Source organism: Aedes albopictus, chromosome 2 (assembly GCF_035046485.1).
Source record: "Aedes albopictus strain Foshan chromosome 2, AalbF5, whole genome shotgun sequence".
In the NCBI taxonomy this organism is placed as follows: Eukaryota; Metazoa; Arthropoda; class Insecta; order Diptera; family Culicidae; genus Aedes; species Aedes albopictus.
This window is the reverse complement of record NC_085137.1, coordinates 165268532-165284430: the sequence shown is the minus strand read 5'-3', so window position 1 is coordinate 165284430 and position 15899 is coordinate 165268532. Positions and strand designations below refer to the sequence as shown.

At 39.9% G+C, this 15899-nt stretch overlaps 1 protein-coding gene across 1 annotated transcript; it reads left to right on the top strand.

The window, feature by feature from the left end:
- Window positions 1-3560: 3560 nt before the first annotated feature.
- On the top strand, window positions 3561-4937 carry LOC109407286 (lipase 1). Its single transcript, XM_019680287.3, has 3 exons — window positions 3561-4280; window positions 4337-4492; window positions 4548-4937. The coding sequence occupies exons 1-3, from the start codon at window positions 3603-3605 to the stop codon at window positions 4932-4934; spliced, it is 1221 nt and encodes a 406-aa protein (XP_019535832.2). The 5' UTR covers window positions 3561-3602; the 3' UTR covers window positions 4935-4937.
- The last annotated feature ends 10962 nt before the right edge of the window (window positions 4938-15899 follow it).

Genomic DNA, 15899 nt, shown 5'->3' with positions numbered 1-15899 from the left:
GAACCAATCAGCTAATCAACTGAAGTGCCTTAACAAACCAAACAACATTGCCGAAGAAACCAACTTTCTAAGTGATCAGCGTCCTGAGATATATGGAATATAAAAATTGATTTATTGTCAGCGCTACCTAGTGGTGGAATTTTGAATTAAACGGCCCATCATAAGTAAGACCTTGGCTGACCTAACAACTTTGCCAAATACATCGAATATTTAAGTGATCATGGTGCTAAGATATACGGTATGGAAATTTTGTAAGTGCTACGTCTTGCTGTCTGTGATATCTGTCATGCCAGAGACAAACAGACGTAACACTGATGAAATGTTTATACCAAATATCTCATGATCCTAATTACTTGGAGAGTTGGTGTCTTAGGCAATATTATTTGGCTGGTCAAGAACTAAAAAATGATGGACCGTTTGTTTCAAAATTCCACCACTAGGCGGCGCTAGTGAGCAAACAAATCTTATATTCCATATATCTCAGGACTCTGATCACTTAAAAAGTTGATGTCTTCGGTGATGTTGTTAGGCTGGTTAAGGTCTCTCAGTTGATTAGCCGATTGGTTCAAGGTTCTACCAGTAGGCGGCGCTAGTTGCAAATTAATTGAAGCATGCAACTTTTATTTAATATTTTGAATACAGTGGTTTTTCGGTTTTATCACGATCAAAAAAAAATTTACCGTGATATAAACGAAACCGTGAATTTGGTGAAACGAGAAAAAAATGTAATTTTTTCATTCAAAATCGATCAGCTGTAATATATATGAGTCGTAGTTCACATTTTTTAACAGTTTTGGTGGACTGGGCAATGCAGTATTGATTTTATTTTGATTTCGGAATGTTTTAGAACAAGTGTGATAAAAACGAAACGGAAATCGTGATAAAATCGAATAGAAAAGCGTGAATTCGGGCGAGTAGTGATTAAAACGACTAGTGATAAAACCGAAACGCCACTGTTTATATTTATGCTACGTAACCGGCTAAGCAGTCTCTTGATGAAATCAAACGATGTTATTTGACTTTGCCCAACGTTTCGACCCATAGGCGCCAACTTGTGACGTAGTTGGGGGGGGGGGGGGGGCGAAGCTCTCCAAAATAGGACAATATTCAACTTTTTTCAGCTCAATGCACTAGTTTTCACGTGAATATGCCTAAACTAGATGAACTGCGTCGATATAATACGAATTTCATTGATTTTGAGAGGCCTTGCCCCCCCCCCCCCCCCCCCCCAACTACGTCACAAGTTGGCGCGTATGTTTCGACCACTTTTTTGGTCTTCTTCAGGGGTTAATCGGTATTATCGTTCTTCGTCACATTTTCTACATTGAACTGTCGGGGTCTGATTAATTATTTTGTACATCGAGGTGGTGAATTAGTGATTCTCGTAGCTAATTTCTAATTTTTCGTCACTAATTTTTCTACTTATTTTAGGCACTGTCTAAACCGACAGTTCAATGTAGAAAATTTGACGAAGAACGATAATACCGATTAACCCCTGAAGAAGACCAAAAAAGTGGTCGAAACGTTGGGCAAAGTCAAATAACATCGTTTGATTTCATCAAGAGACTGCTTAGCCGGTTACGTAGCATAACTATCCCATTCAGTCGAACCCTCCCAATCCATTTTGAATATATTCAGCAAGCTTTTTCTAAAGTACACCAAATATTCTCAAATTTTACCTGCCAGTTTCACAACTAGTTAGCTATAAACGGTACAAATTTGGACTCGATTTGATAACTTGGCACTCTATCTTCTTATCAGTTGATGATTTATTGAACCACTCCATGAGAGAATACATATGTCAAAAGTGCAAAAAATAATCAATCATTTACCAGCCTACACGCTTTTGTGCTGGGATCTAATTTTGAGGCGGCAATAAATAAGCTTTTCAACATTAAATTGCTAAGTTTTTGCATTTTATTTTGAGTTTCCCAGTAGTTTTAAACTGTTCCATCCTATACACAACGACATTCAGGTAAATTTCTTGGATTATAAATAACGGTGGTGGAATGAATATTTTGCGTTGTGTGGGGGTAAGATGGTCCGCCTTGAGGGTGGGTAAGACGGACAGTGTTGGGGTTACTTTGATAGTGCCGTAAGAAATACATTAAGACCCACACATTGTTCACAGATTGAAATCTATGAAGTACAAAAATGTTTGTGGAAGCCGTATAAAGTATTTCATATTGATTTTTTATTCAAAAATTCATTTTATTAGAATTTTTGTTGTTGGAACTGTTTGAACTTTGTAAAATTGCATACTGTTAGGCGTTTATCAGTCTATGGAGGTTTCCAATTTACAAAATAGATTTTAATTTGCAGAAACACGTTTCGCTAAGAGATTTAAGGCCAAATTTAGATTCTACTATGATTGATCTACCGAATACAAACGGCCACAAACATCATTTAACACAATTAGAGGCGTATTAGCTAAATTTCCAAACGTGTCCATCTTACCCACCCTACCGGTCCGTCTTACCCACACTATCGAAAAACATACATTTGGAGATCACTTTTTAATTATCTTAAAAGTCATGGAAAATCAAATTTTATTGCAAAATCAGCTTGCAGGCTGTAAAGTACCTTAGTTGAAGTATATAGTATGGAGCTGAGACGAGACTCGCGAAGTCGGTCTTCTTTTTCTCCAGTTTGTTATTTTTTTTTCTTCTTCCGTTCTGTGTTGACATTAAATTTTGGGCTGGTGGTTCAAACACGTACGTGACCGCATCATCTCACATGCAGTGTGACTGAATCCCACTCACGCACAAAGTTATATTTAGGTGAATTTTTGCGTCGCCAAGCAAAGTAATCATTGGAATATTTTGTTTTATTTATTTTACAATTTATTTTTGACAGCACAACAGAAGAAAATGCTGCTCGAAGTGAATTTTGCTGTCATAATTTATCTCGGATAGCAATACTTTCATCGGTTTAGGTAATGTTATCAAACGGGCTACAACTGACAGCTGCATTTGAGCTACACTTGACGTTGCTTTTTTTCCTCTTCGCGAGTCTCGTCTCAGGTATGGAGATAAAATTTTAATTATCGCATTGTTTACACTGTGAAATAGAGTGTTTACTAAACATGTCCGTCTTACCCTCGCCCCCCCTAGGTGTTGTTGCTGGGCAGAGGTTAATTGATTGCGCGACATACCCAGCCTTCAACGTGTCATCTTAAATGTGATGTTGAACAACTTCTCATCAATTTCTGAGTGTGGGATTTTTTCTACGATAATTATTTTTACTGTAATCGATGGTACCTACCTTAGTATCACATTATTGTATTGGATTCCCCATTTATAAGGGACATTTATGAAACATACGTCATTTGGCAAGTGCAACCACTTGAAAATCTCAAAGCTCAAGTACCTTTTCGACCTTGATTAGGGATCGGATAGTGCAATCAAATTCGGAAGTATTATAACTGCTGCGAAGCGAAAGCCTAAGATAATGAAAATCTATTTCTTGATATCGCTGATAGTGGTAATCCAACTATAGTTTATTGATAAGAATCCATTCAGTTGATTTTTGTTGATGCCAACTGATCGCTAAACGAATAGTTCAATTCCAACCAGCAGGAATAGTAGTTCTCATTGTAAGAAATGTGGTCTATTCTCACAATTTTCTGTTTGGTTTTTCATATAATCCAGCTGGAAGCATTTGTTCTCCCAGATGACAAAAGCCTTCAGGTGGAAGATGAAGACGCAAAACTAAGTACTGTTCAACTCGCTACGAAGTACGGCTACCGAGTTGAAACACATCACGTTCAGACCGAGGATGGATTTATTTTGGAGTTACATCGAATCACCGGGAGCGGCTCAACGATATACGACAAGCAACTTCCTCCGGTGCTGCTGATGCATGGATTGTTCGCTTCTTCCGCGGATTGGGTTCTTCTTGGTCCTGGCAACGCGCTGGCTTATCTCCTCAGCGATATGGGACACGATGTGTGGCTCGGCAACGCCCGGGGTAATCGATACTCGCGAAAGCATATCAGCTACAGTCCCGATATGAACAAATTCTGGGATTTCTCGTGGCACGAAATCGGAGTGTACGATCTACCCGCAATCGTAGATTACACGTTGAATGTCACGGACAAGGAGAAGTTGCACTATATTGGTCATTCACAAGGCACGACCGTGTTTTTCGTGATGTGCTCCGAGCGACCGGAGTACAACGAGAAGGTTCTGTTGGCTCAGGAGCTGGCACCGGTCACTTTTCTGGAACATATGAACAGTCCGTTGTTGAAGGTTATCGTGAAACATCTTGATGCAATCGATGTCAGTATAATGTTTATACCATCCAATCATTATTTAAAAAGCATTGATATTTATAGATCATCGCAGATCTTTTCAGCTGGAAGGAATTCAAACCCATTCCTTCAGTGGTTCTTGAAGTGGCGAAAATTCTATGTCCCCAATCAAAACCGAACAACTTGTGCGTAAATTTACTTTTCCAAATATCCGGCGCCAATCCAGACCAAGTTGACCCTGTAAGTTGTTTGAACTTTCGATGAGGTTCTTCGTCCTTAAAAATTTTATTTTCAGAAAATGGTTCCAATTTTTTTGGGACACATTCCGGCGGGGTCTTCAACTAAGCAGATACTGAACTTCGGGCAGGAAGTGCGCTCGGCCCTGTTTCGACGGTACGACTACGGAAAGCTGAAGAACATATTCGTGTACGACCAGCCGGAACCACCAGCCTACAATCTGTCCAGGGTCGTTGCACCGGTCATCTTGCACTACGGACCCAACGATTATCTAACGCACGAAAAGGATGTGCTACGGTTGGCGAAAGAACTTTCAAATTTGGTCGAACTCCATCGAATTGAGGTGGAACTCTTTAATCATTTGGATTTTCTCATAGCCAAAGATGTAAAAGATATTTTGTATGTAAAGCTAGTTTCAAATATTGAAAAATATAATAATGAATAGAAATCTTGGAGTTCATGTTTTACAACAACAACTCAATTGTTGCCAGACCCTGCAGTCATGATGAAAGATATTTTTTTTCGGATGTGTTAGGTCACCCGAATGGTCCTCGAGTTTATATCACGAAGCCACGGGGTGTAAAAGAAACTTTTACATAATACAAAGCTGCAATATGTTACCTTCTATGTCCATTGTCCAGTGAATCTTCTGAAAGCTTAGCAAATATTAAACATCAGTTGCGATATTCTAGGTTATCCAAATTACTATTAAGATTATACTATAGGATCTACAGCGACTAAAGTTTTTTTAGTTGGTTGTAAAGAATTATGTTACAAGATCCATTAGGTTTATTGTAGCTCATATAATATTGAGCGAGACTATGAGATACTTTCGAGATAATAGGGATTACCCAAACTGTTCTGCAATTCAGAACATGATATCTATAGCCGTGACAATAACTTTTTTGCAATTTACAGTTACAAAACCTAACCAACCGTAAGCACAGTATCCCCGGGAAGCTTTAGAGACATAATAAAATACTTACAGGATTACCTACAGATGTCAGAAATTCATGAAGCTGTTTTTGAGTTCAGAACTAGAAAGGATCATATTGGTGATACACATTCATATTCCTATCATATTATTGTCCTAGATGTACGACATTCACTGATGTTTACTGAGTTTATCGGGATGTAGATACTTATGAGAACTATTGAATGGTCTGCACTGTCTTAAAAAAACTTTGGGTCAGTTCGTGCAACTCTAGGGAGTATTGGTTTATAGTTGAATTTGTAAAATTACATTTCTACTCCAGCACTACTGTGGCGGCTGTAGATATTAAAGACTTAACTTCAGGACATGAACTCTAAATGTTCCAAATCATGATGAAATCCTTAGAATACAGAAGGATGATCTGGATACACTTCTGAAATCAACACTGGAGAAATTTGAGAAGGAATTCGTGAAGGAATTTTTTTATGGATTTCTGACGGAATTTTCGAATGAGTTCCTGAGTGAGATCACTGGAGAAACTCTTGAAAGCCCCATTGATGGTACTTTTAAAGAAATACTAGTAGGATATTTTGAAGGAAACCTAGGATAAATTTCCGAAGAAATCCATTTAAGGCTTGAGACTCCTTGAGGTCGTCTGAAACTTCCCTGGAATCCCCTGAGACCATTCGAAGCATTCCTAAGGCTCTCTGGAACCTCTCTAAGCCTCCCCATGAAACCCTCTCACCCTCATGGTACCTCCTGAAACCCCCCATGGGACGCTCTAGAAATGCCCATGAGATCACCTGATACACTCGTAAAAGCTTCTGAAACGTCCCTGAGATCCTTCGGAACTTCCCAGGAAACCCTTGAGAAGCTTCTCTGAGGCCACCTTGAAGCCTCCTGAAAGGGCCTAGAACTCCCTGAGATGTCCTTCAAAACCCCCTAAAGCCTCCTTGAAACGCCCCTAAGATATATTGGTACCCCGTAAAATTTCCTGAAACGCCCCTTAGTCCCCTTGCAGCGCCCCTGAGACGTCCAGATACCTTTCTGAAACCCGCTGAAATCGCCTGAAACGCCTCTGAGATCTCCTGGTAGTCCCCTTAAACCCCTTGGGAACCCCTTGGGAACCCCTGACACCGCCTTTACTATTTCTCCTGCCCATACTTACCCCAAAGTACCCCGAAATTCAGCCGATGCACCAACGAAGCCTGTCTTTAAAAGGCTCCTAAATTCCCTTTAAGCCCATTGGAACCCCCTTTTTAATGGGATTAAGGGGACTTCAGGAGCATTTGATTAGTTTTAAGGGGGGTCTCAGGAGCCTTTAAAGGGAATTCAGAGATTCATTTCAGAGAGTTTCAGGGGGATTTTTAAGGTTATTCCAAGAGGTTTTAGTGGCATTTGATAAAATTTCAGGAGCGTTTCAGGGGGTGTCTGAAGCCTATTAAAGGCGCACAAAGGGGTTACAGAAGCATTTCAAATTGATTATGATAATTTTAAGGGCGTTTCAATGAAATAACGATGATTTCAGGGGCGTTTCGAGGCATTTCAGGTCAGCGTCGTATCAGGGGGTCTCAAGATCACCCTTAAATCAAAGGGCTTTTCAAAAGATATTATGATGGGGTCTCGGAAAACCCTCTAAAACTTTCTGAAATGCTCTAAGTCCCCCTAAGATCTCCTCGGACCGCATGTAACGTACATGTAGCCTCCAAAACCTACGCACGCCTCTGAATCCCGCCAAAAATGCTCTGAAACTTTCCTGAAATGCCACTAAAATCCCCCTGAAGCCTCCTCGGACTCCACATAACGCACCTGAGATCCTCTGAAACACCCGAAAACGCCTGCGTAGCGCCTGTGAATCGTGCCGAAAATGCTTTAAAATTTCCTGAAATACCTCTAAAATTTTCGAAACAAATTTTAGGAAATATTTCATAAAATCGCTTGAGAAATTTTTGAATGAACCTCTAAAGAAATTTCTGAAAAAAGGGTTTGGATATTTTATGAAGTAATTCCCGAAGTAATTTGTAAAGGAATCCGTAGAAGATTTTCTGAAAGAGTCCCGTTGTATCTTTTTAAAAGAATCCAGAAAAAAGTGGAATAAACTCATGTTTTCTGTTGCATTTATAAAAAAAAAATGGGAAAAAATTGTGGAAAAATGTCTGGAGATATTCCTGAAGGAAACTTTCAAGAATTTCCTGAATAATTTCATAGAAAATTTCTAAACAAATCCATGTATTTATTTTTTTGAGAATCCTTGAATAGTGTTTTCAAGAATTCTTGGAAAATTTTCTATAAGGAACCTTCGACGGATCCCTTACAATCATGAAGGCAATTCAGAGAAGATATTCTAAAGGAGCTCTTTAAGAAATTTCTGGAGGGATCCATGGAGCAATTTCTGAAAATCCAAAGAAGATTTTGTGTAGGAGTCCCTGGTGGAATTTAAAAGCAGTTCCTGGACGATAGGAATTTCTGGAATAATTTCCAAAAGCAATTTTGGAGGAATTTCTAAAGAAAATGGTATATATTTTTTCAAAAGAATGGGAGAGCTTTTGAAAGAATACTTGGAGCGAATGAATTACTAGAGATTTTTTCTGAGGGAAGCCGTAGAATATGTTTTAAAGAAATTGAATCGTGCAGGAATTACTAAACAAAATATATCATCAGCTTTCTAACGGAATACATGAAGATATATTTGAGTATTTTTTGAAGAATTTATGGAGGAAACCCTGGATGAATTAAAAAAATCTCTGAAACAATTTCTGATAGATCTTCAGGAAGGAATTCTTAAGGAATTCTTTGAAGACTTTTTAATGGAATATTTGCGGAAATTTCTGAAGAAATATTTGATCTTATTTCTGAAGAAATTTCACAAAAACTTCTAAAAGCCTCTCTGGTTGAACTTCTGAGGAAATCCTAGTAGGATTTTTGAAAGGAAAATATATTTAAATTCCAGAGAAATTCTGAAAGAAATTTTTGAAGAAATTCGTGGAAAAAATTCTGAAGCAAAATTTTTAAAACGATTTCTTTGAGAAAGTATCCGCGAAGGAAAACCGTACCATATAGGTTGTCGGCCATTGCAGTTGGAAGACCAGCTAAAACGTTATTTTTCACTCTGACCCGACGTTTCGCGCCTTTATTGGTCCTTTTTTCTAAGAATTAGAATAGGCCATTGATTTTGAATTTTGAAGTGTCGAAAATTGCCCAAGAGTTCCTCCAGGCGTTCCTCTTAAATTTCTTCAGCAGTCCCTCAGAAATTCCACGATTCCAAGAGAGTTTCCCGAGGATTCCTCGGTAATCAAGTAAGGATTTCTCCAGGAGTTCTCGTAAAACTCCTCCAGGTAATTTACCCAAGAGTTCCTTTAGAAGTTTCTCCTGGGATTTTTCCAGGAAGTTTTCCAGGGTTTCTTTCAGGATTATTTCCAGGAATTCCTTCAAGGGTTCTTCCAACGATTCTTCTAGAATTTCTGCCAGGGATTCATCCATAGAATCATCCTGGAATTCCTCTAGAGATCCTTCAGGAATTCATCCAGGATTTCTCCCAACGACTAATCAAGGGTTTTCTTCAGGAAATCATTAAGGGATTCTTTCACAAATATCTCCAAGGATTCCTCCACGAACTCTTCCAGGGATTACTCAAGGAATTCTTTCAGACAATTTCTCCGGGTAATTTCTGCAGAAAAATTTCACGAATACCTCCAGGGCTTTTTCAGGAACTTCTATTATTTCATCTAGAAATTCAACAAGGAATTTCTTCAGAAATTCCCCCACGATGTCCTCCAGAAATTGTTCCTGGGGTTTCTCCAGGAATTCCTCCACAAATTCATCTCGGAATTTCTCCATCAATTCCAAAAGGGGTTCTTCCATGAATCACAGAGATTCCTTCTGAAATTCTTCCAGAAATTCCATTAGTCATTCCTCAAAAAACCCTCATAAATCCTCCAGCAAATACTCTAGAAATTTCTTCAGCAATTAGTCAAGGAAATCCTCCAGAAATTACACTACGAATTTCTTTGGAATTTCGCCAAGAATAACTGCAGGTATACCTACAAGAATTCCACCAGAAATTTTTCCAGGAATTTCTAAAGAAAATCCTTCAGGAACTCCTCTAAGAATTCCCCCAGAAAATCCCTGGCCAAATTCATGGAGAGATTCTTGGAGGAAATTTTGACAGACTTATTGGAGCTCTTAAATAAATTCTTATTAAAGTTCCTTGCAGGAATTCTTAGCATAAGTTTTGGAGGAACATCTGGAGAAATTCTTAGAAAAATTCCCGGAGGAATTTTGGAGAAATTTTTGAAGAAATATTTGGAAGAATTCTCGGAGTATTTCCTTGAGAAACTCTTGGTGGAAATCATGAGGAATTTCTGGATGTTTTTTTGGATGAATTCTTGGAGGAATTTCTTGAAAGAATCCCTGGAGGTATTTTTGGCGACATTCCCGAAGGAATTCTTGGCAGAAGTCTCAAAGGTACTCCTGGTGATATTCTTGGGGAAGACCCTGATGATTTTTTAGAGAAATTCCTGGAAGGATTCTTGGAATACTTCTTGGAAGAATTCTAGGCAGATGTCTTGGATGTCCTTTTGGAGAAATTCCTTAAGGAATTTTTGGTGGAATTCCCGGAGGAGCTTTAGGGGGAATTCCCGAAGATTTCTGGAGGACTTCCTGAAGGAATTTAAGGAATAATTTCTGGGGAAGTTTCTGGAGGATACCCTGGTGAAATTCTAAGAAGAATACATTGAGGAATTGAAGAAATTTCGGGAGGAATTTTTGGCGTACTTCCTTAATATTTTTTGGTGGGATTTTTGAGAAAATCCCTGAAGGAATTCTCGGAAGAATTCTTAGAATAATCCCAGAAGTATTTTTTTGAGGAATTTCTAAAGGTTTCCCAAAAGAACCTTGGATGGAGGAATTTCAGGAGTAATTCATGACAAAAATTCTTTAAAAATCTTTGGAGGAATTCCTGTAAAAATTCTTTGAGGAATTCCTGAAGAAGTTCCTAAAGTAATTTCTGTATAAAATTGTTGAAAAATGTCTTCACGAATTCCAGGAGGAATTTCTGGAGAAATGCCTGAAAGTAATCTCGGATGAATCCCTGGAGTAATTTTGGAAAAAAAAACTCAGGAGGATTTCCTGCAGGTTTCTGGAGAAATTCTTTGAAGAATTTTTGGAGAATTTCCTAGAGGGATTCTTGGAGAAGTTTTTAGATGAATTCTTGGATGAATTGCTGGAGTAATTCTTGGAGGAATTCCTGGAGGATTTTTTGGAGGAAATACACAGATGAAGTACCCAAATAGCAAAACATAGAGAAACTCGTGATATAACAAGGTCCAACAGACGCAATCGTGAAAGAATTATGCCGATAGTGTCAAGAGAAACAAGAGTAGAGCCTGTAGGCCTTGAAGGTTCTAATTCCAGAATAGTTTGGATAGCCTAGAATACTCCCTGAATGTACCAAAAGCATTATAGTTGTGCACAGAGGCTCCATCAGCAGTAAAGACTATATTCCACGAAAAAAAATTACAATTAAAGAATGATCCAGTATGTTGATATCGTAACCCAAACTTCAAAGTGTATTGAAGGCCATTTGTATTTCACGGAATGTCCAACTGCCACAATCTCGAGTTGCTCGTAGCATTGCAAGGTCTAATGGACATCAAGGTGAATAAATTTCTTGAACAAAGTGAGCACAAACGATGGTAGATGTTGTAGACCTTAAGAAAATGAATTCCAGAGTAGTTTCGATGACCTAGATCACCCAATTCATGTACCATGAATTTTCTAGGGGTGCTTTGAGGCTTTTTGAGTACCGTAGACTACGTTCTGTGACCATTCATTGTGTATAAAATTTGGTTTAGAATGTTGGATTTGTGACACAAGCTTCGGAGTACTTTGGAGGCCTTAGAATAGCTCTGGAATCGAAACACCAACAGACTATAGTAGGTAGTAATAGATTGCATGTCAAGGATCAATGAAAACTATTGATGATGAGGAAAGCGATGTAATTTGAGCAAATACATATAGAATTTTTAAAAAAATTAAAAAAGCCACGTATTTTCGGCTACCAGCAAAAGGGGGAGGGTGCAAAGAAGGGAGGTCCCATGCATTTCTAAGCACAACTTTTCCTCATGACTATAAAAAACTCCAGGGTAAAAAGTTTTGAAACAAAGAAGATATTGCATTTCTGCCAAAAAAAGATCGTCCCGGGTGTTTACGGGTTAATATTTGGAGTTCATAATGGAGCAGATTGCACTTTGTTGAACCAAAACATGAATTTGAAGAGCCGTTAGTACCTGTTAAATAATCAAGTGTTCATTAGTAGGTATCTGCATTTAGTGCTTCTCACTTTTTACTTTTCGAAGTTCACCCATTACATAACTACGAAGTTCTGTGATACAGCAACGAACAACTGCATCGGTGAATGGCCAAATGTCGACCAACAATCGAAAGCAGTCCCGTTCTCCATCCAATTCTATTTCCTTCGGAATCAGCCTGCGACTCAAACTCGGACAAAGGTAAAAGGGTAGCAGTTTTGTGCACCGACTTCATGGCAACAGCCTAGGAAAACGCCTTTCGGACTGCAATCGCAGGTTCTCTGTGCGGTGTGCTGTGCAACCTTTACGTTTACACGAATCACGAACCGCGCCCAAAGACAGCCCAAACAAAGCTGAACACACCGACCTACCTTTCGACAGCCAGCAGCCAGCAGCCGCTCAAAAGAGCAAAACGGTGAATACTACCCGCCAACTCACCTTCCTATCCTATAGGCTTTGCTCCATATTGATAGTTGTTTATTGCTCTGCATGTAGGACTCAACAGAGACATTCAAGCTCGAACCGAGCAACCCGAGCAAAGTGTAACAACAAAATGATAACAAATCGAAAACACAATTTGTAATCAGCAGCAAATTGATATCACATTTTGATATCAGATTGTCTTGATTCAATTTGATTTCAAATTTTGATTTCGTTTTGCTGTCACTTCAACTTATTATAAATATTAAAGTTTTTAAGTAATTTCAAAACTTCTAGACGACCTTGTATAATACAACTAATGCTATACCATCAGTGCAATTAACATATTGCATTTAAGTTTTCGTATCATTCGAAAAACTATACTTTTAACTATTTTTCCATTTTTTGCACTGATAGCAAAAACAGTTATCAATTTGATATCACTGATGGCAGGAATTATTTTCAACTTGCTGTTACGGGAACATTTTTCTGCTCTCATTTTTGATGTTTTAACCGTTAAAACGACCAAAATGACAACAATCTGAGTTATCATAATTTGCAATATCACAATATCAAAATTAGTTTTCAATTTGCTATCAAGCTTTGCTCGGGAAAGGGAACGCCGCAGAAAACCCGCCCAGACAAGCATGTGGACCGAGTGAAGTGATACAGTTTTACCTTTTAATGTCATTTCGTCACATGGCGGACCTGACAGGTGGCAACCAAACCAGGAGGTTCGCGAAGGGCCTTCGTAGACTTTTCCCCCATTTGGTACCTACCTACGACTGACGTTATGCTCAACCACACAGTGTTAGATTTGAATGAGCTCCCTTGCTGACAGAAGTTGGCGGGTGGTACTTACATACCTAGGTCCAATCCTCAAAGGTAAAGGTTTCGGCAGATCATAAAACTGACCGCCGCCTATTAGTGGAAAACGCCACCGCGCTGCAGTGGTGACACTGGCCACCAGTGATTACATGAATCTTGACAATGTGTCGCATAAACACTAAACACTGGTATACTGTGGAGCTGTTTAGTGTTTACCTTAAATACCGCCAGCTGTCCGGGGCAATGAAACAAATGAGCTGGAAATTGGTTTGAGGATTTATTCGCTTAATTCGTTGACAAATGTTGACAAATGGCTGGTTTGGGGAGGTGGGTATTCGTAATCGGAGGGTTCCAACATAGAAATAGTTGGTTGACTGGTGCAGTTTTTAGGAATGTTTACTGGTTTATGACGGATACCGGTGCATTTGGAGTAATATAATATAAATGTTAATATAACCCTAGCGTACACTTGGCACAGTACATAAACTACATAGACTTTTGGACAACTCAGATTCCCGCACCCCCTCGTAGGTTTTGGTCCATACCGTGTTACCCCCACAGTTGTCGAATAATCGGGGTAAACTTTTATTTCGGCAAACTGGTCACCCTACACCACCATGCTCATTGACAACTCTACATACATTACATACATTTATTTGTTCCACATCATTAAGACAAGACATAATCAACAATAGTACGCCACAATACTCGGTTTGTGGCTGCCGCTCTCCATCCTCGGTCACGCCCAATGCTCGCCAAGTCACGCTCCACCTGGTCCGCCCATCGTGCTCTCTGCGCTCCACGCCTTCTTGTGCCAACCGGATCCGTTGCAAACACCAGCTTTGCAGGGTTGTTGTCCGGCATTCTTGCAACATGCCCTGCCCACCGTATCCTTCCAGCTTTGGCCACCTTCTGGATGCTGGGTTCGCCGTAAAGTGCAGCGAGCTCGTGGTTCATCCTTCTCCGCCACACACCGTTCTCCTGCACACCGCCGAAGATCGTTCTTAGCACGCGTCGCTCGAAAACTCCGAGTGCTTGTAGGTCCTCCTCGAGCATGGTCCATGTCTCGTGCCCGTAGAGGATTACCGGTCTTATTAACGTTTTGTACATGGTGCATTTGGTGCGTGGGTGAATCTTTTTCGACCGCAGTTTCTTCTGGAGCCCGTAGTAGGCCCGACTTCCGCTGATGATGCGCCTCCGAATTTCACGGCTCACGTTGTTGTCAGCCGTCAGTAAGGATCCGAGGTAGACGAATTCCTCCACCACCTCGAAAGTATCCCCGTCTATCGTAACATTACTACCCAGACGGATCCGGTCGTGTTCGGTTCCGCCTACCAGCATGTACTTTGTTTTTGAGGCATTCACCACCAGTCCGACCTTTGCTGCTTCGCGTTTCAGGCGGGTGTACAGTTCTGCCACCGTTCCAAATGTTCTAGCGATAATGTCCATGTCGTCCGCAAAGCACACAAATTGACCGGATTTTGTGAAAATCGTTCCCCGGCTGTTGAGCCCGGCTCGTCGCATCACACCTTCCAGCGCGATGTTGAAGAGTAGACATGAGAGTCCGTCACCTTGTCGCAGTCCCCGGTGAGATACGAATGAACTGGATAGTTCACCCGAAACCCTTACGCAGTTTTGCACACCGTCCATCGTTGCTTTAATCAGTCTAGTCAGCTTCTCAGGAAAGCCGTTTTCGTCCATGATTCTCCATAGCTCTGCGCGGTCGATACTATCGTATGCCGCTTTGAAGTCGATGAACAGGTGGTGCGTTGGGACCTGGTATTCACGGCATTTCTGGAGGATTTGCCGTACGGTAAAGATCTGGTCCGTTGTCGACCAGCCGTCGATGAAGCCGGCTTGATAACTTCCCACGAACTCATTTGTTTTAGGTGACAGACGACGGAAGATGATCTGGGATAGCACTTTGTAGACAGCATTCAAAATAGTGATCGCCCTGAAGTTCTCACATTCCAAATGGTCGCCTTTCTTGTGAATGGGGCAGATTACCCCTTCCATTCCATTGACAACTCTATTTTTGTTTATGTTTTGATTTCCGAATTTGTTATGGAACTTTATTTCAACAGATATTGGGGTGGTGCGAATGAAAAGATCGTTCCTTCTACGATTGTTGCCATCCTAGTTCTTTCCGGTTGGTCTCCAGGCGGTTTGGGTGTCGAAAAGCACGAATTCAGACCTCCCTCCCTCCCTCAGTCTACGTAGTTTCTAGATGAACCCTTACGTGAATTCGTTAAAAATAATTTGTAATAATCTCAGCTCTCGGATTCTTGTGCTTCTTGGCGTGACGTCCGATTTGGTTCTAATTGTGACTTCTGACGAAAATAATAATACCGTTTTACGAACTACACGTGCAATATAGATCGTCACCCACTACTGGTGGGTCGTTTGATGATTTTGGGTGGATTACAAAAGTGTGGGCAATGTTGTTATAAAGACATCCTTAAATTATATTATTGGTTCTTTTCAAAGTTTACAAATGCTTTCTTAAAGAATCAGGTCGAAAGGTCAAAAGGTCGAAAGGACAAAAGGTCGAAAGGTCTAAATTGAAAAAAAAAAACTAGAACAAAAGGTCGAAAGGTCGAATTGAAAAATTGATGAAGGGGAACAATGACGATGATACAGAAGATCAAAATAACCATAAATTTTTTCTTTCCTCTTCCTTCTTACACTGAGGATACTGTTCGTATGTTTTTCATAGTTTACATCTTATGAATCAGTTATTTTGATTTTTTTTATCATGTCATAGTTCTCGTATGCTTTTCATACATTGAAAAGCGGAATCCATAAGACTTGTCGTATGAAAAATCTCATAAGAAGCATCGTATGAAAATCATAAGATGTGTTATTAAACACCATTGCTAAAAAACAACAAAACCTTTTATTGGCTTCTAACCACTTCAAC

Excerpts from the sequence above, each read along its gene's own strand:
- LOC109407286 (XM_019680287.3), top strand. The coding sequence starts at position 3,603 with ATGTGGTCTATTCTCACAATTTTCTGTTTGGTTTTTCATATAATCCAG. Across the intron at positions 4,281-4,336 it reads AACATCTTGATGCAATCGAT|ATCATCGCAGATCTTTTCAG; the intron begins GTCAGTATAATG and ends TGATATTTATAG. Across the intron at positions 4,493-4,547 it reads ATCCAGACCAAGTTGACCCT|AAAATGGTTCCAATTTTTTT; the intron begins GTAAGTTGTTTG and ends TTTTATTTTCAG.